Genomic DNA, 19582 nt, shown 5'->3' with positions numbered 1-19582 from the left:
TATTTAGATTTACCTGAATCTTAATTACTTTACAACAAATATTATAAAGTAATAAGATAAATTCATTAAATTCATTCTCTCTTGTAAGGAGGAGAAAAAAACTAGTATACATAATCAAGTACATGTAATTAAGCGGAGAAAGTGAGCTTACGAATCCCAATAATTTTAAAGATGATTTTAGAAAAATAATACAAATTATTAATAAAATTAATGTTAAAAACTAAATTATTTTTTTAAGTGAGAGAATTAGTTAAAAAAAATCTTATATCAAGGAGCAAAGCTAGTAGTAGTATATAACTCAATAATAGATATGTATTCTACATACAAAACGAGGGGAAATCAAATCAAGCCATGCAAATTAGTTTGTAATGTTAAATATTCAAACCGTCAAAATTGTTACATGAAATAGCACACAAAAGCAGAGGTACCACGGGAAAATAATTGAACAAAATAAAGAGCAAACACAGAATGTGACACCTGAAAAAAAAATTGGACACTTTAAATATTGCTGTTCATGTCAAGCACAACACTTTCAAAGGAGGGAAAAAACTAAAAACACTATTGCTCTGGCAATTTGTCCTTCAAATATTGCAGAACAGCTTTAGTTCCTTTATCCAACACAGTTCTTCGAATGCTGAAACAAGTAAAGAAACGTTATCAGTTAGTTATTCTGTTTCTGCTTTGTTAGGAACTTAAGCTGCATAGCATTTTACTTTTTGTAGGAGTCCTGTTGGTAAAGTAAAATCTTAGCGAATACTAAGGGTAATTACCTTACCCTTTGCAGTTTAACACTTCTTCAATTTACTAAGTCTAAAACTCTAGTTAAATTAAGCGAAGCTGACAATATTTAACATTTTTCACTCAAATTTAAAAAATTCAGGAAGATTTAATGACACAAAATTTAGAGTAAGTTGAGAAAGTGCTAAACTATATGGGTATAACTACGTAATTTAACTCTAATACTAAACATGTGAACACCATTAATACTTATAAAATCCAGATTATTGTTGTCAAAAACTAGTTCTCCATTTTGAGAAAGCACAAGGAAAGGTCGGGGCAGGGGGAAGTTACCTTCTGAGAGGATTCCCATCAAGTCTCAGTGCCTGTAGGCTTGGTTCCAGCAAACCCTGATCAAATAAATTTCTTAAAATAAATGCAATGAATGGAAGTTATAGCACAAATGCAGATGATAAAAGTGACCGTGTGGAGACTGAGACATTAAATTCAATCAAATTTTCCTTGTTGATTTTTTTGCATGCCCAACATGGAGACCCATAGCACCCCATATTTACTTTTTTCTCAAAATACATTTGTATGAGAACTGGTCACAATAAAGAAATGACATCACTCCTATATTTTAAATTAGAATCCACTCTCACGTGTACTCTACTTTAAAGAATGACACATGTCATTTCCATTTTCTAACTTTTTTTCCCCTTAATTTTAAACTTGAATATTTTGAACTAACTATGCACATTTTTTTATAATGTTACTGTTAATTCTTTCTCCTTAATCTATACTGTTTGGATTCTACTCAAATAATTACTTATACATATCTGTTGGGACTTGCTAGTTAGGTCAACAAAATGAACACCCGCTCTCCTCTTGAGAGAGGGACTGTTTCTCACCAGCTCGGGCGGAAGGACTGCAATGTTGTTATTAGATAGGTCAAGTTCCTGGAGAGAAGTGAGAGCTTTTAGCCCCTGAAAACAAGTTCATAGGTAAACAAATGAAAAATAAATAAAAAGAAAAATTTTAGCATTTATTAAATAGTTCGTAGTGTAAGTGTCTATTTCTATTAGACAAGACAAGTTTTAGGAGCTGAGTTTGCAAGTGTGTCTGCATCTATATGACTCAACCTTTAGAGGCCAAATTATACATGTAAGTAAGCTGCTCTCTGATCACTAATAATTTACTGGAGTATGATAAGGAACTCAACGGAGGGAAAGATTGAACTATAACATTTCTCTTCAGTCATCAGTCTATAGTAGACAAAAATCCAATTTTATGAACTTGCTACTGTTAAACTACATTATCTATAATAGAAAATAAGAACAGCATTTTCACATGAAAAATACCCAAGAAAATGGCAAGCAGTTTTTCAAGGTTGAGAGGAAAATAAGTGGACACTAAAAAGTTACTTTCAAGCCATTATAAACTTCTATATGATCAGAATTCAAGAGGCATACATACAAATTGCTGGACCATAAGCTACAGTCATTATCTTAACAATATCAATTCAAGGATATTACCATAACTTTTGACGGTATATAAATAAACAAGCAGTTACACATGCTTAATCCCTGTTTTCAACCCAAAGAAATAAATGTTACCACTGGAATTGATTGAAGGGAATTCTGACTCAAGTCAAGGATCCGTAGCTGATGCAGCCCCACTATATCTGATGGGACTTCACTGAGCCTCATTCTCCTGTTAGTGTTGTGATGTGAAAGTTAAGCAAAAGCTCCCAAGAAGATAAAGGAGAATATGAAAGTTAAATCTCTGTGTATGTGTGTGAAGTTGTCTTCTTACACTTGCCATAGATTTCAGGTAACCAACCTTAGGTAAAGCTCTTGCAGGTATGGCAAACTAGAAAATGCAGGACCATCTAGTAATGAAGCTGCATTACCACTTAGATCCAGGATCTGAAGCTTAGGCACCATTTCAAAGCCATCTGAAGGTATCTATTGTTCAAATGACAGATATGGTCAGTCATATCATACATCTCGTTTGAATTTATAGCAGAGAATATAAGCATGTGAACTCAGAAATTTCATATTACAGTTAGGATTTCTGCCACTATCACCTCCGATAAATACTGAGGAAAAATAATATCCGGAAATGTTTCATTACATGGCAGCAGAGTACATCCCTATTATTAAAAAAATCTAACCACAAGAAATTTTGAGAAGTTCAAAAAACTAACCATTTTGGACATTGATTACCTTTTCATTTTCTCTGCTTTTTTTTTTTTTTTGGTTTTTGGGGGGGATGGTGGCAGATGTGAGTTGAGATTCACTGCCTTGTAGAAGAGTTATTTATGTTATTGGAAATTAAATAGTACTGTTGTTTAGTAAAAATAAAAAGAAAGACTTCAACTTGTCAATGATACAACCATGAAGGAATTAAAACATACATTGCCCTTTTTATTTATGTTAAGATAACTTTATAAATCATTCCAAAAGCAATGACCACCAATGAAAGAGAAAAACAATTATTTATATGAATTTTACAACTGCAAAAACCATATTAACTATTCATAAAGTATTATGCCCTGCAACAGTTCTGTATACATTTTGATACCATTATTCTTTTTATAAGAAAAATAACAGAGAGAAGCTCTCAAATCTTTATTAGTCTTTACCTGTCTGAGGGGATTGTTATCCAGCTTCAAACATGAAAGGCTCGAAAGTGATTTAAGAATTGAACCTGGCCAATCTTTAATTTGATTCTTAGATAAAATCAATGTCTGGAAAGAGCAAAATATACAATTAATTAATAGAGCATTTTCAAATCAGCAGCAAGTCAATTTATGACCAGAATATCTGAGTAATTTTCCCAATCCTCAAACATCAATCAATTAACAAATTTTCATTAAATCTGGAAACATATAACCATTAATAGATCCTTTGAGCATGAATTTTCATGAAATAATCACTCACTCAACAGAAAGAAAAGGGTTTACCTTATAAGAAACAAGCACAAAAAATGGCATAATTACAAAGAAAAAAAATGTAAATAATAATATTATAGTACTTATTTAGTACACAGAAAAATATGAATCAACACAAGAAAATGGTTGAAAAAAATTACAATCCTTGTACTTATGACTCCTAATATAATGACAATGTCACTCGTTCCTTCTCAGTCAACAAAGACAACGATAATGTCCATTTGTACCAGGCGATAATGGTTGCTAACTTATTACAGCTTCTTACAGGAAATAAAACCAGAAGATAAGGTTTAACCTGGAGGGAAACACAAGAAGAAAGCTCAACAGGCAACTCCTGGATGGAGTTTCTGGATAGATTAAGTTTTATGACCTCCCCTGATTCCCATACTTCTGATGGGACAGCACTCAACCCCAGCTCTTCCATCGAAAGTTCCTGGACACAATTATAAATAAAACCTTTGAATGTCTACCAAAAAAAATTAATAAAACCTTTAACATAGGTATATGAATTCATTTGTTAGTTTATAATGTGATCACACATCTCAGAACAATATAATAAGATGCAACACCTTTGAAGAGATAGACAATCGGGTAGCCATTGTGATCACCTCTTTTGTTGTGGTTACTGCTTCAGAATCTGCAGAAGGATTTTAAAATATTATATTTAACATCAGTAACAGAGTCAAATTTAAGTTATATGCATAATGCATCTAACATTGTAAGATACCTTCATCTTCAGAAAGTCTGCTTCGGAGAAATTTCAGTAATGCTGGTGTAGGTCCAGATACTAACGAGCTGGGCGAAAATATATCAGTGAGAAAAAAACATACAAATATAAACGCTGAGCTAAGAAAGGACCATACAATTTCCTGTACCTTCGAAGAGTTCTCATAGGATTTCCACTAAGCAAAAGTTTCCTCAATGTAGTCATCTTGCCTAAACAAGAAACAAAAGGTAGAGATTCAATGTCAGTGAAGAGAATTGTCTACATTGAGAAGAATAATAAATCATGCCCAGATCCAGCACCTGAAATTATTGTTTATTTAGAACTCTTTATCACAGGGAATGCTGAACTGTTTTTACAATTTTATCACTTGAAATCAGTATCAAGAGTTGAGGTAAAAAAGTTATATGCCTTTATATTTTCTTTACAAACTTGTATACCATTCTCATTAGTTACATACAATTGCTTTTTTTTTCCAAAAACAAAGAAAATTATACTTATCGTTATACCAAAACTTGCTGACCTTACCCATTTCAGGGGGTAACCCACTCAATGAATTATTAGAAAGATCCAAGACTAAAAGACTCAATTTGCATGCCTCTACTGGATAGTCCTTCAGCTGTTAATACATAAAATCAATAGGCAATTGAATTGATAATCAACTATTGAGGGAGAAGAGAAGAAAGCATCAGAAGAAGAAAATTGCAATATACTTATTATTGCCAACAGAATTATACAAACAAGAGCTCTTTCCAGACATATAATTTCAGTCTTTATTTTGTGTGTATCTCAATTAGCATGATTTGGAAAAATAATCAGGTTTTTTGTTAGCTTCTAAAGAGTAGAGAGAGCTTTAAAAATAGATTGTCCCCCCTAAAATAGTGTTTCTAAGCACACTATTACCTACCTGGTTAGAGTGAAGATCTAAAGTCCCAAGGCGAGAAAGGGCCCCTATTTCCACCGGTAATGTAGAAATATTGTTATTCCTAAATTCAGAGGAAAAAAAACAAGCACAATATCTATCAGAAGTGCAGATGTTTTACGTGGAAAGAAAAAACAATACATTATGCTTTTAATAATATGAAGACTTGCATCGGGATAGGTTAGAATTTGACCCCAAATAAAGCTCTGTAAGTGAATGACAACCGATGATTGATGAAGGGATTGCTGATATTCCTACAAAAATAGACACATACCATTTCTAAGTCAGAATGAAAAATGGAGAAACCAAAAAGACCAAAGAAAAAGTAGACCCTTGTTTAAAGAACTCACTGTTTTGATGAAGGTCAAGACGGATTAGACGTGAAAGACCTCCAATGCTGGTTGGAATCCCATTCAGCAAATTTTTTGCTGCAGCAAGGGTAACAATGGAAACAAGTTTACCAAATTAAAGGATTTACAGATAGGAATTATATAGTTAATTGATATTATACATGTGACCTTAGAGAACAAAGGACCTTACATGAATTGAATTCAGTAAGCATGGTCCATGATGAAATGAGATTTTCAGACATCACTGTTAGCCTGTTTCCCTGGCAAAGACAAAAAGATAATGTAGTGAGAACACTGGTTAATAAAACCATAATTTTTTTAAGGTTTAAGGAGATGTTTGCTGTCAATTAATATACTAAGTTTTGCTACTAATTACTACCTCCATATCTAGCTTAGACAATTTGGAACAATTTGCTAAATCTTCTGGCAAGTTTGTAATAAGATTGTTTGATCCCTGCAAAAAGAGTATCATAAACCTCATTTCATCAAATACCATGTACATATGAATAAAGAGTTACAGACCAACAAATATCAGTGCCAGTGACAGGAATTGAACAAATCCTTTTGAAACAAGGAAATAATTTAGCCAACAAATTGTGGTACATCACTGTTTTTATCACAAGGGAAACTCCTTCCTTAATCATGCATTCTAAAGAAAATTTACTCCATTATTTAAAATGCAGTTTTAACTTTGGATACTGATCTTAGAAGTATCTCAATTTTATAAATCAGTATGTGCATTCTAACATAGAACAAAGTGGGCCCATAAAGAAGCATGGTCACTTCAAAGAAGTAGTTGAGTCCCATTCTTTTCTCTTCTATATTTTACACTTATATTCCAATACAAATGAGAATATCACAATAATTACAGTAGTTATACTTATAGCATTTTATTATGCCTACAATGAATTATGCTCACTTTTAAACATTGATTCTCCCTTTCGATTTAAGGCTTGTGTTTGATGCTAATGTTATACTAATTTTGTATTTTCATGTTATAGATGTTTCATGTGCCATAATTCTTGAAATTTGTCAGAGCATATCAATGTTCCATGCTGTATCTAATATCTATACTTTCTAATGGGCTACCACAACCAAATTCCATTTATAGTCATCAAAATAAATTTGATAGCATTTCAAGGTTTAATTCATAATAATCACAAGCACAATTTGAACAAACCACTTTTGTCAGATAAGCAGCATAAGCCAATCACTCAACTAACATCTACACCAATAAGTTTCAGGCTTTCAGCAAGACAAGGCTATATTACCTTTAAGTCTGACAATTCTAAGCATCTGCCAAGCGAGCTAGGAAGTTCCGTGAGCCGATTATTTGAACAATCAAGCCTAAACAAATAAATTTAAAAGCCAAGTGGTTCGCAAGGCACACATGTAAACAGAGTAAGTACAAAAAGGAAAGTAAACTTTCTCATATCAGCCTATGAAAAACAACACAGAATTCAGCTTACTTCACAAGTGACACAGCCGATCCAATCTCTTCTGGTATCTTAACTATCGAATTGAACGAAACATCCAACATCTTCAACTGAGGCAGCCTGTGAACCCGAAACAATCAACAATGAAAATCAAGCATAAAATTTTCAAACTGAAAACCATACAGTTAAACAATCAAAACTCAAACGTTACAAAAACTCACTCTCCAATAGCAGCTGGAAGCTGAGAAAGAGAGTTGTGGCTAAGATTCAACACAGAAAGAAAAGGCAAATTCCTCAGATCTTCCTTCAACGATGCAATGCTATTGTGAGCCAGAATAAGCTTCTGAAGCTCCGCAGCCTGTAAATTCCATTTCAAATTTCATTCCATTTTCCTAATAAAAAGTTATTCAATGCTATTGTGAGCTAGAATAAGCTTCACAGCCCGTAAATTCCACTCCATTTCATTCCATTTTCCTAAACGACATATTTCAGCTTAATTTGAAAGGAACAGTACCTCCCACCACTTGTCGTCGCCGCCGAGCCCCTCCAGATTCCGGTAAACCTCGTCGGGAATTTCTCTGCAAATCGAAAGAAAAACGAAAATAATGCGCAAATGAATGGAAACAAAAGGAAGAAGAAAACGACGTCGTAGAAACAAATGGAACAGTGGAGAGAGTTGGTATGGCTTACGTGAGGGAGCGATTGGAGAGGTTGAGAGAACCAGAGGCTCTCGCCGCTTTCAGGATTCGATCCATGGCACCGTGCGAAGATCAGATCCAGAGGTGAGGAAGATGGAGTTAAAAATTTCAAATGATTTTCAAAAGGATAGTAATATTTCTTTTCTAGGAATCATAACTTCACACACAAGTGTGTTTATAGCATCAATGAACATGATAGTGTGTAAGTGTGCTGCCTTTTGTGGATTTGGTGCAATTTCAATTCAGTTTGGTGCTCACTGTTCAACCATAGCTATAAATAATGTTAAGAGTGAGTTTGGTCGAGTGGAAGAGAGGAGAATGAAAAACAATCGAAAACAAATATTTAAATTAAATTAGAGAGAAAAATATGTGGAATTTACATTATATTTTGAAAATTTACTCATAAATAATAATTTCTTCCATTCGATCAAAATAAGGCTAAAGGTAAGGCCTATATATTTCATTCAGTCTTAAGTAAAAAATATATATTTTATATTTATTAAAAAAATTAGTTAATTTTATTACGTGTGATTTAATTAAAAATAAATATCTTTTAAAATTGATTTTTATTAGAATTTCATATCAAACATAAAAAATTATTATTATTAAATAAAAATTATTTTAAATATAGTCTCATTAAATAAAACATAAATAATTAAAATTTGTTTATATTTAAAAAAAAATCTGTTACTTATATATTAAATACAGGAAGTAATAATTTTTAGTCCCTTATAATATCATTTTAAAGGTGAGTTGAAATTATTATTTATTCATTTTGATTGTGAAACATGATTGCAAACCTAGAAAATAGAACTTATAGAACCTAAAAAATTGTATTAAAAGTGAACGAACAATAAAAAATTATAATATCTAAGGAGATTCTCTTTTGATAGCTCATTAGACTCTCCCTTCACCGTGTTATAATCCCTCTTTAAAATAATAAGAGAGCAATTTGAATATAATTGAAATCATAGATAACTAAAAAATCATTTTATCCTAAAAGTAATGGTTAAACTAAAACCATCACAATAGGTATTCATTATGGCAGAATGAGTCATTTATTTGAATTTGGAAGAGTTTTAAACAAACTTCTACCATGTGGGAAGCAACATGTTGCTAGCTATAAGGTTACTTGTCAGGTCATGTGACTTAAAAGTTTGAATTCTGACTTTCATATTGTTGAAACTTGAAAGTATTCTAAGCCACTTATGATATTATGTGACAATGTTGTTGCTATACATTCTTCCCAAAACAACAAGAATTCTTCTCGTACAAAGAATTTTGATATTGAATACTTGTTTGATAGAGAGAAATTTTTGAGATTTTAGACTCAAACAGAGCATATTGTCATAGAGAATATGTTGGCAGATTCACTAGCTGAAAAGCTTAACTGTTGAAGCTTTTCAGAAACATGTAGCTCATGAGGTGACATAAATTAAATTATTTATATCAATATTATTGAAGATACACGTTTATGAGCATAAACAATCAATCTAAAAATTATAATAATTTTATTGAAAAATAAACTTATCTTATTTAAATGACTTTTTGCACAATTTTAATAAGTTATCAAGAATATCACAGTAAACCTTAAAATGTTCATTATATTATATAAATAAATTAGATTTTGTTTTTATCTCTATTTTGATATTAAAAAAATATCACAAGTTAAGTCTTTAATCTTAAAAAAAAACTTTTGATGAGTAAGACCTAAATTCGGTCTATTTCTCCTCCTATTCACATCTATAGAAGATAGTGGTTCAAAATAATCAGAAAGATGCTATTCAGCTTATTTTTACCTCTTTAGAGTATGTCTCTATCGTGTTAGTGTGAGTATGATATTATGTTTTTTTTAAATAACTAAATTGGTTCCCGAAACTATCATGTAATAATAAATTGATTTTAAAATATGAAAAATATAAATTTAATGACTAAATGCACAAAAATGTGATAAACTCGTTAAATTTGTAAGATAATTTTATAGTATTTAAGATTCAAATTGATAATAAATTATATTTTTTAGGACTAATTTAATATTAAATTATAAAGTTTATGAACTAATTTGTAATTAAATTATTTACAAAATTAATTTATTACATTTTTTGCATATTAAAAGACTAATTTTAAATTTTTTTATTTTTTATCAACTAATTTATCATTACCTCACTTTTACTTTCAGGAATAAATTTGACAATTTAGTCATGTATTCTTCATGGACTAATTTTTTATTTTTATATTTTAACGAAAGTTGCGAAACGTGTCAAGATGAATAGTGCAGTTGTGTCTATATAGTAAATATCTTCGACCCTACAGGGTCTACAGCAGAGTTGCATATTCTAGAACCAACATATAATAATTAAATAATTGAGCATGTGTCAAAGAGTCTAACTCAATGTGAATTATTGTAAATTTATTTTATATTGTTTTCAATTCTGGGACTCATAACCTGAATGAGATAGGACAAGTGCTCAGTTGATCAGCTTTGAAAACGTTTTTTGGTTGCATCATGTCTGCCATCACTAATCATTGGAACAAAATGAAAATGCTGCAGAGGCAGCTAAGAGCTGTATTGATACTGTTTTGCTGTGTTCAATTTCATGTCCAAAGTTGTGATGAAATTGAAGATGTAATCAGCAGATCTCAATTTCCAGAAGGGTTCCTTTTCGGAACAGGCACTTCCTCTTACCAGGCAGTACTTCTTTTTTACTTTTCCTTTCTCTGCTTTCAAATAGGTTCTGGTAATTTTATTTTTAACCTAAAAACTATATAATTTTTGTTGGAGATTGGAGTTAAGCAACCTCCCCACCACCTGAATTATTTAAAATGTTGTTTGACTTGTTTCTGTTAATGAGATTTTTCTGAAACAAACAACAACAGATTGAAGGAGCGTATTTTGAAGATGGAAAGGGTTTAAGCAATTGGGATGCTTTTAGTCATACACCAGGTGAGTGGTGACTAGTCATTTCATTTCAGTCTATCTTTGTGGTGTATACAAGTAATTATTATAGAATTATAATGATGGACATGAATAATCACTATAGGAATTTTGATAAATTTTTCAGGAAAGATAAAAAAGGATGAAAATGGTGACATTGCAGATGATCATTATCATCGCTATTTGGTAAATATCAGCTTCATATTTTAGCTGCCTTTAATATATACTCTGAATTACTAGTATCAATGACTCACTTATGACTTGTCCTTGACATTCAACAGGAAGACATTGAGTTGATGTCGTCTCTTGGGGTAAATGTATATCGATTTTCTATCTCATGGGCGAGGATTCTACCAAGTATTTAATTTTACTAACTTGTTCCCATAATCTTTTGTTTTAAACATTCTGCTTAATTTAATCTTCATGAGCTGCAACAGGAGGGATATATGGGGACATAAATCCAAGTGGGATAATGTTCTACAACAAGATTATAGACAATCTGCTGCTTAGAGGTGAAATGGCAATGTCAATGTCCACTTCATTCTTTATATTCCAAAGTGCTACTTTGTTTTTGACTTTAGATTGATAGTACTTCAGTGTTGGTATGTTTCAAGGCTCGAGACATAAGAAATAACTCTGCTAAAAGTAAAAATTAAAGCTGTTAATTGAAACCTCAAATGGTTTAACATTATATGGAGAGTGCTAGCAATACTTTCTTTACCACTCTCTTCACAACACACTTTCTACATTGGGTAAATTCATGTGTATCCTACTAGTTTGGGAATGAGACCTACGTATAGACTCACATGAATTTCACCTAATAGCAGAGAGTGTCTACAAACATTTCTCCTTTCATACTCATAAGAGTTTGACATTGTCCTAAGCTGCACCTAAATCGAACAGTGTACTTGATCCAGGGATTGAGCCATTTGTGACAATTCATCATTATGACTTGCCACAAGAACTGGAAGAAAGATATGGTGGTTGGATTAGTCCCCTGATACAGTAAATCTCCAGCTCTCATTTTTGTTTTACTCAAAATATATAATGCTAAGGAATTTGGAATTTTATTCATTCGTCAATGAATTGTCCTGCAAACTAATAAATTCTCCTGGATAATCATAGTCCAAAAGTTTAAATCAAGAGAACAGTGAAGCTTTTATAACTGTATACATTCTTTGTTGTAGGAGTGATTTTGTCCATTTTGCTGAAATTTGTTTTAAGAGCTTTGGAGACAGGGTAAAGTACTGGACTACCATCAATGAACCAAACCTGTTTGCAGATTTTGGCTATATGGAAGGAACATATGCCCCTGGTCACTGTTCCCCACCTTTTGGAAATTGTAATACCGGGAACTCTGATGTTGAGCCTCTCATTGTCATGCACAATATGTTACTGTCACATGCCAAGGCTGTTGAATTATACCGCAAGCACTTTCAGGTAACAAGAAAATGTCCTAAACTAGCATTTGTTGTCACATTTTCTAGGTTGGGGGAAAGAGGATTAAATTCCAAGATGGGAGTTTAATTAGTAAACTACTCATGCTAATCCAGGCAAAGCAAGGGGGAACCATTGGCATTGTTGCATTTTCCTTCATGTATGACCCACTTAGAGATGAAGAATGTGATAGGCAAGCAGTGAGTAGGGGCTTGGCTTTTGACATAGCCTGGTAAGTTGTTAAGAACCAAGAAGCAGCAGTTAACACCTGCAACAAAATCATTGGAAAAAAAATGTGAAGAGTTTTGCTTATGACAATCATGCCTACACAAACTATTTTTATTTTTGAACATGCGTGAAAACAAAAATGACCCATGCATGGCACGGGTATCTTACTAATTATTAATGAAAAGAATCACAGCACACGATCCTTGTATTTTTTATTTTTGAAAAACTGTTCCTGCTCTTTTTGTGACAAGAAGGGTCTTAGATCCCTTAGTTTTTGGTGAATACCCACCCGAGATGCGCTCTATCCTTGGGAGTAAGATGCCAGTGTTCTCTCCTGTGGAGAAGAGTCTCATAAAAGGAAGCCTAGACTTCATTGGCATCAATCACTATGGAACTCTCTATGCCAAGGACTGCTCCCTCTCTACTTGTTCTCTTGGAGCAGATCATCCAATAGCAGGTTTTCTAGAAAGAACTGCAACAAGAGATGGCATTCCAATTGGTGATCCGGTATCTTTATTCCTTCCACTTATCTTTTTCACTGTGTTCTGTTGTTTACTCAAAATGTTTGATAAAGGAATAGGTATTGAATATAATAAGTGATAGAATTTGCTTTGTTTTAAGCAGACAGGAGTACCAGATTTCTTTGTGGTTCCAAGGGGTATGGAGAAGCTTGTAGAGTACATTAAAATAAGATATCGTAATATGCCCATGTATATTACAGAAAATGGTGGGTGAACATTGATTACATAACTACAAAAAAATTTCTGTTTTCATTTCTGCTACGCACAATTTTTTTGAAAAATGTCATTGTCATTGTATTTCTATTTTTTTAATGAAATAAAATTAAACGGAAGCCACTCTATCATTTCTACTTTATTTCTGGTTTTCTAATGTTTGTATCGGAATGAAAACATCTTCGAAAACAGAAACAAAGAAAAGGGAGTTGTACTTTTATGATTGTTAATGAAAATATGAAATGAAAACAAGAAAGGTGTTTCCAAAATCTCATTTTCTCCCATTGTGTTTTAACCTTGCATTGTTGCTTGATCACTTAATATTGACCATTGTATCTTGAGCTAGGAGACCAATAACAGTGATCATGGAAGGTCACTTTTTGTTATGTATATTTGGGTTTTGAGGATTGAGTTAATTAACAAATTTTGGATTACTACATAAAATTTGTTTCAGGATATTCTCAACCGCCTAAGCCGGATGTGACAATACATGATTTACTACAAGATTTCAAACGAATAGATTATCATAAAGCCTACCTTGCAGCTCTGCTCAGATCCATAAGGTGAGTGATGATGAGGACTAATATATGAGCAACTTTGCATCTCTGCTTAGATCCATACCATTGCAAACAAATAGATTATCGTAAAGCCTACCTTGTAGTTCTGATTTAGGGTTATTTTCAATTACTTTTTTTTGTTGACAAAGGGTAACTTTGTTGTGTGCAGGAAAGGTGCGGATGTAAGAGGATATATGATATGGTCATTGTTGGACAACTTTGAATGGACAAGTGGCTATGACATAAGATTTGGGCTATATTATGTGGACAGAGGCACTCTTGAACGAATTCCTAAACTTTCTGTTCAATGGTTTTCTAGTTTCCTCAACAACAGTAGCCACCCCAACATAACAGAACACTTGAGCAAGCAACATATTGAAAGCAAAGATGTGAGAAATGTTGGTTTTGATTTTATTTGAACTATCCCGTCAAACACGGTTAACATTTTCTTACTCATATCAATTTATTGTTTTTGGACATTATTAATCTTCAGACATTTTTCTAAAACATCGAGAGGAAGACATGGAAGTTGAAGAAAGGCTCACAATGTAGATCTGAAAATATACAATCAAGTATCAAAAGAGTTACAACACTTTGTTGTTTAAACAAGATTTGTTGATTACTAATTACTAGCTAAATGTAAGTAACCAGTTGTGTAGATCCATGCTTTAGTGGAAAAATAATTTTTTTGAAATTATAAGATTGACTTAGTGGTTGAATGAACAATTGTGAATTCAAATCTCTCTCGTTAACAAAAAATAATAAGCTAACAATTAATATTGACCGATATAAAAAAAAAATAATTCTTCTTCATGTTAGAATGTGGTAAGCTCAGTTGCTTTAACCAACCCTAACACACTAGGAGGCTTAGGTGTGTGTGACACTAAGCAACCAATGTATCTTTCCTGGGGAAATTAATTTGTAATTTTTGGCATGCTTCTCATAAACTATGGGTGTAGGTATTGTCTGCTAAATATTTAGGTGATAAATGTAAATTGTCTACCACTACTGTGCCTGGTCCCTCCTATGGTTGGAGTTCTCAAACGTGCAGGATTTAAGAGTCTTAGACCACCCTTTGGTGCAGGAAACTCATCCTTTTTGGTTTTCTAATTTTTTTTTTTTTGTGGAATTTTTTTTGGTTATCTAATTGGCTGGGGTTAGGACAGCTTTGGGAACAAGTACTATAAGTTTAGATTCATGATTCCTCTCTTTCTGTATCTGGCTTGTGGGCTCATGGACAATGGAATTTGAATTCTTTGCACACTCCAATATTACTAATGCTATTTTCTCAATACACGGTCTCCACTGGCTATAGTTGGTTATTACGAGATCCATCTAATGCCCTTCCTATTTGGAAGGGAATATGGTGTGTCTAGGCTCCAGAAAAAAAAAAGTTCAGTTCTTTCTATGGAAAATTCCCAACAATGCACTGCCCAGGAAAAAAATATAAAAAATCATTTAATACTTTATTTTAAATATAAAAGTATTTATTATATATATATTTTAAAACTTTTTATACTTTTACATACTTATTTTTTATTTTCACTTTAGGGTCCATTTAATTTAGTAAAATACATGATATTATTTTTTATCTCTATCAATTAAGGTGTTTACATTCCAAGGATTCACCAAATATAATTTTTCAAACTTTTATTAATATGACCCTACCATATTGACTCCTAATCGTGCTCTATGTAGCGCTAGGTATCGGTAGGTAATAGCTCCCAATAACCACCTTTCTTCCTTTTTGTCCTCCCCAACAAATAATAAAAAATTAATAAACGAAAAAAAGCAACATTCATGATCACATAGAAATGATATAAAAAACACATGAGCACACCTTTTACAATGTGGACAGATTTGGATCGGAAGAGAGGAGAAAAGTTGATTTTATGCAAGTAGGGACTAAAATATCTTTATTTTTTTTTTATTAGAAATATGTGTGTGTGCATCAATGCCATCACATATGATATTCGTACCAACAAAATGAAAATGGTAGGGAGGCAGCTAAGTACTGTAATGATACTGCTTTGGTGTCTTCATTTTCATGTCCAAAGTTGTCTTGGATTTGAAGATGGAATCAGCAGATGTCAATTCCCAGAAGGGTTCCTCTTCGGAACAAGCACTTCCTCTTACCAGGTGCTTGTTTACTTTTCCTTTCTCTGCTTTCATATACGTTCAAAGTAATTCTATTTTATTTTTTCCCTCCAAAATATATAAATTTAGTTAAGAGTTTAAAATGTTGTTTCTGTTAATGGGAATTTTGTGAAACAACAAAAACAGATTGAAGGAGCACCTGGGATGTTTTTAGTAATACACCAGGTATGTGGTCACTACTCGTCTCATTTCACTCTATCTTGATTCCTTGTGGTGCATACAGTTATAGAATTATCATGATTAAGATGAATTATTAATCAGTATTAAATTTGATCAATTTTTAGGAAAAATAAACAATGATGAGAATGGTGTCATTGCAGATGATCATTATCATCGCTATTTGATAAGTATCAGCTTCATATTAACCTGCATTTATTATATACTCCGACTCATTTATGACTTAACCGCTGGCCTTGACATTCAACAGGAAGACACTGTGTTAATGTCGTCTCTTGGGGTAAATGTATATCGATTTTCTATTTCATAGACAAGGATTCTACCAAGTAAGTATTTCAAATTTAAATACTAGTTCCTACAATCTTCCAAATTTTCAGCTTAATTTGATCTTCATGAAACGAACAGGAGGGATATACGGGGACATAAATCCAAATGGGATAATGTTCTACAACAAGATTATAGACAATCTGCTGCTTAAAGGTGAAGTAATAATGAATGACATTGTCCACTTGGTTCTTTATACTCCATAGTTGCTAGTTTGTCTTGATTCTTTACCAAAGATTGATAGTATTCAGTCTTGGTATGTGTCAAGATTCAAGACATAAGAATAGCTCTCGTGAAAGTAAAAACTAAACCTGCTAAGGGGAACCTCATAAATGGTTTAATATTTATATTTATTACTGTATGGCATTGCCCTAACCTGTATCTAAATCCAGGGATTGAGCCATTTGTGACAATTCACCATCAGGACTTGCCACAAGAACTGGAAGAAAGATATGGTGGTTGGATTAGTCCCCTAATGCAGTAAATCCACAGCTCTCATTTTTGTTTACTTCTCATTTATAATGCTGAAGAATTCAAAGTTTATTAGTTCATCAATGGATTTTCCTGTAAGCTGATGAATTCTCCTGCATAATCATAGTCCAAAAGTTTGAGCCAGGTGAAGATAGAAACTTTTATAACTGTATACATTCTCTATTATATTGTAGGAGAGATTTTGTTCATTTAGCTGAAATTTGTTTCAAGAGCTTTGGAGACAGGGTTAAGTACTGGACAACCATCAATGAGCCAGCCCTGGTTGCAAACTTTGCCTATAGGAAATGAATATATGCCCCTGGTCACTGTTCTCCACCTTTTGGAAGCTGTTATACTGGTAACTCTGATGTTGAGCCTCTCATTGTCGTGCACAATATGTTACTAGCACAAGCCAAGGCTGTTGAATTATACCGCAAGCACTTTCAGGTAACAAAAAATTCCTAAATGTTGTTACATTTTCAAGATTAGGGGAAAGAGGATTAAAGTCCAAGATGGGAGTTTAATTAGTAAACCACTCATGCTAATCCAGGCAAAGCAAGGTGGAACCATTGGCATTGTTTCGCACTCCCTCATGTATGAACCACTTAGAGATGAAGAATGTGTAGACAAGCTGCGAGTAGGGCCTTGGCTTTTCAGATAGCATGGTAAGTTGAGAAGTACTATTTAATACATGCAACAAAATCAAAGGAAAAATGAGAAGAGTTTTGCTTATGACAATCATGCCTACATAAACTATATTATGAATATTATTAAAAGGAATTAGCAGCACACAATCCTTTTATTTGTTTAGTTTTTAAAACTTCTCTTGCTCTTTTGGTGATAAAGGTCTTAGATCCCCTGGTTTATGGTGAGTACCTGGCTGAGATGCGTTCTATCCTTGGGAGTCAGTTGCCAGTGTTCTCTCCTAAGGAGAAGAATCTCATAAAAGGCAGCATAGACTTCGTTGGCATGAGTCACTATGGAAGTCTCTATGCCAAGGATTGCTCCCTCTCCGCTTGTTCTCTTGGAGCAGATCATCCAATAACAGGTTTTGTTGATGCAGTTGCAACATGAGATGCGTTCCAATTGGTGATCCGGTACCTTTATGTCCTCCAGCTTCTCTTTTCATTATGTTATGTTGTTTACTCAAATTTATGATAAAGGAATAGGTATTGAACATACTCTGTGATATGATTTCTTTTGTTTTAAGCAGACAGGATTGTCATGGTTCTTTGTGGTTCCAAGGGGCATTGAGAAGCTTGCAGACTACATTAGGATTAGATACCATAATATACCCATGTATATTACAGAAAATGGTGCGTAAACATTGATTACATTATCACGGACGTTTTCTGTTTATTCAAATAATTATCACAGAGGTTTAATAGTTATGTATTAACAGTCTAACAGTGTAAAGTAAATTTTTATTGTCAACCAATCACAAATCACCTATTTCGCACAGTAATTGGTTGGCAGTATAAAACTACTTTACACTGTTAATACATAGCCTATTTTCTCAAATATGCATATTTTCAAATGTTTATATAGGAATGGAAACAACTTTCAAGATAGAAACAAAGAAAAGGGAGTGGTATTTTATGATTATTTGTAAAAATGTGAAATGAAACAAGAAAGTTGTTTCCAAAATCTCATTTTCTTTCTTTTGTTTTAAGTAGAAGGGACTAAGGAAGGTCACATTTTGTTATGTATGTTTAGTTAGGTTATACTTTTTTTAAGGAATGAGTTAGTTAACAAAATTTGGATTGCTACGTAAAACTTGTTTCAGGATATTGTTCACCGCACTAACCGTATGAGGCAATGCATGATTTATTACAAGATGTCAAATGAATAGATTATCACAAAGCCTACCTTGCAGCTCTGCTTAGAGCCATAAGGTCAGTGATGATGAGGACTAATATGTGAGCACAACCCTTGCTTTAGGGTTATTTTCACTTACAATGTTTGTTGACAAGGTGTAATTTTATCATGTGCAGGTAAGGTGTAGACGTAAGAGGATATATGATATGGTCATTGTTGGACAACTTTGAATGGTCAAATGGCTATGACATAAGATATGGGCTTTATCATGTGAATAGATGACAGACTCTTGAACGAATTCCCAAACTTTCTGTTCAATGGTTTTCTAGTTTCCTCAACAACACTATCTGCACCAACATAACAGAACACTTGAATGATCAACGTACTATGTTAGAAGCAAGGATGTGAGAAATGTTGATTTCGATTTTAATTAAACTATTCTGTTAATTCTGGTTAATATGTTCTTAATCATAATAAAATCGATCCATTTATTTCCTTCCGGAAAAAAATCGATCCATTTATTGTTTGCCGAAAATTATTAATCTCTGGAAAAAATTATGATTTTTTGTTTTAAATCACTTTTATAGATACTTTATGGTAACCTTTCTTTAATAGATGCAAGGTGTTAAGGATGTATGACTTGAATGAAGATTCATACATAAGGGACACGTCAAAGACCAACTTAGACTATTTTTATTTCATAGGAGGAAAATAATATATTAGAAAAATTTTGTATTATATCACATGTGACTTACATCTTTTACACTCTAGGTTAATTAAAAAAATTATCTTTTATTTTTTTTCTTTCTATTTCTCTCCTATAAACTAAACACATCATGAGGCCTGCAAAATAATTTCTTATATTATTTGTGTAATTATAAATTTTAAGCATTTCTCTTTGTTTTTCTGTCCAAAACAAAAAAAAATTAAGATGAAGATGA

General features: G+C 32.7%; 2 protein-coding genes and 1 pseudogene across 8 annotated transcripts; 2 read left to right on the top strand and 1 right to left on the bottom strand.

The window, feature by feature from the left end:
* Positions 1–334: 334 nt before the first annotated feature.
* On the bottom strand, positions 335–8111 carry LOC114377317 (plant intracellular Ras-group-related LRR protein 6-like). 3 transcript variants are annotated; one of them, XM_028335769.1, is made up of 21 exons: positions 7796–8111; positions 7620–7683; positions 7327–7463; positions 7139–7225; positions 6941–7016; positions 6049–6123; positions 5860–5929; positions 5670–5747; positions 5513–5573; positions 5305–5383; positions 4926–5016; positions 4549–4609; positions 4401–4468; positions 4243–4310; positions 3969–4106; positions 3365–3469; positions 2560–2684; positions 2334–2430; positions 1629–1703; positions 1072–1127; positions 335–634 (listed from the first exon to the last, which is right to left on the bottom strand). In XM_028335769.1, the coding sequence occupies exons 1-21, from the start codon at positions 7858–7860 to the stop codon at positions 559–561; spliced, it is 1752 nt and encodes a 583-aa protein (XP_028191570.1). In that variant the 5' UTR covers positions 7861–8111; the 3' UTR covers positions 335–558. The 3 variants fall into 3 exon arrangements, with proteins under 3 accessions (XP_028191570.1, XP_028191571.1, XP_028191572.1); XM_028335770.1 differs by having other exon boundaries at positions 1629–1676; XM_028335771.1 differs by lacking the exon at positions 1629–1703.
* Positions 8112–10173: 2062 nt separating this feature from the next.
* LOC114374944 (beta-glucosidase 18-like) lies at positions 10174–16017 on the top strand. Of its 5 annotated transcripts, none has more exons than XR_003658655.1 (14): positions 10175–10492; positions 10681–10747; positions 10866–10924; positions 11020–11095; positions 11176–11250; positions 11656–11743; positions 11926–12178; positions 12292–12407; positions 12658–12910; positions 13028–13130; positions 13592–13700; positions 13864–14083; positions 15752–15833; positions 15978–16017. XR_003658655.1 is itself a non-coding variant. In XM_028332672.1 (13 exons), exons 1-13 carry the CDS (start codon positions 10310–10312, stop codon positions 14197–14199), a joined length of 1614 nt encoding a protein of 537 aa, XP_028188473.1. In that variant the 5' UTR covers positions 10176–10309; the 3' UTR covers positions 14200–14636. The 5 variants fall into 5 exon arrangements, 3 of the variants coding, with proteins under 3 accessions (XP_028188474.1, XP_028188472.1, XP_028188473.1); XR_003658654.1 differs by having other exon boundaries at positions 13864–14333; XM_028332672.1 differs by lacking the exons at positions 15752–15833; positions 15978–16017 and adding an exon at positions 14188–14636 and having other exon boundaries at positions 10176–10492.
* LOC114374947 lies at positions 15984–19209 on the top strand (annotated as a pseudogene).
* The last annotated feature ends 373 nt before the right edge of the window (positions 19210–19582 follow it).

The sequence above is a fragment of the Glycine soja genome, chromosome 11 (assembly GCF_004193775.1).
Source record: "Glycine soja cultivar W05 chromosome 11, ASM419377v2, whole genome shotgun sequence".
Taxonomy (NCBI): domain Eukaryota; kingdom Viridiplantae; phylum Streptophyta; class Magnoliopsida; order Fabales; family Fabaceae; genus Glycine; species Glycine soja.
This window is presented reverse-complemented; position numbering and strand designations above follow the sequence as displayed.

Bases quoted from the DNA above. Each gene is read 5' to 3' on its own strand.
- LOC114377317 (XM_028335769.1), bottom strand. From the start codon at position 7,860: ATGGATCGAATCCTGAAAGCGGCGAGAGCCTCTGGTTCTCTCAACCTC. The intron at 4,610-4,925 runs GTAAGGTCAGCA...TTTCTTGTTTAG, and splicing joins TGGGTTACCCCCTGAAATGG to GCAAGATGACTACATTGAGG. The intron at 4,469-4,548 runs GTACAGGAAATT...ATTTTCGCCCAG, and splicing joins CCTATGAGAACTCTTCGAAG to CTCGTTAGTATCTGGACCTA.
- LOC114374944 (XM_028332671.1), top strand. From the start codon at position 10,310: ATGTCTGCCATCACTAATCATTGGAACAAAATGAAAATGCTGCAGAGG. The intron at 11,096-11,175 runs GTATTTAATTTT...GAGCTGCAACAG, and splicing joins ATGGGCGAGGATTCTACCAA to GAGGGATATATGGGGACATA. The intron at 12,408-12,657 runs GTAAGTTGTTAA...TGTGACAAGAAG, and splicing joins TTGGCTTTTGACATAGCCTG to GGTCTTAGATCCCTTAGTTT.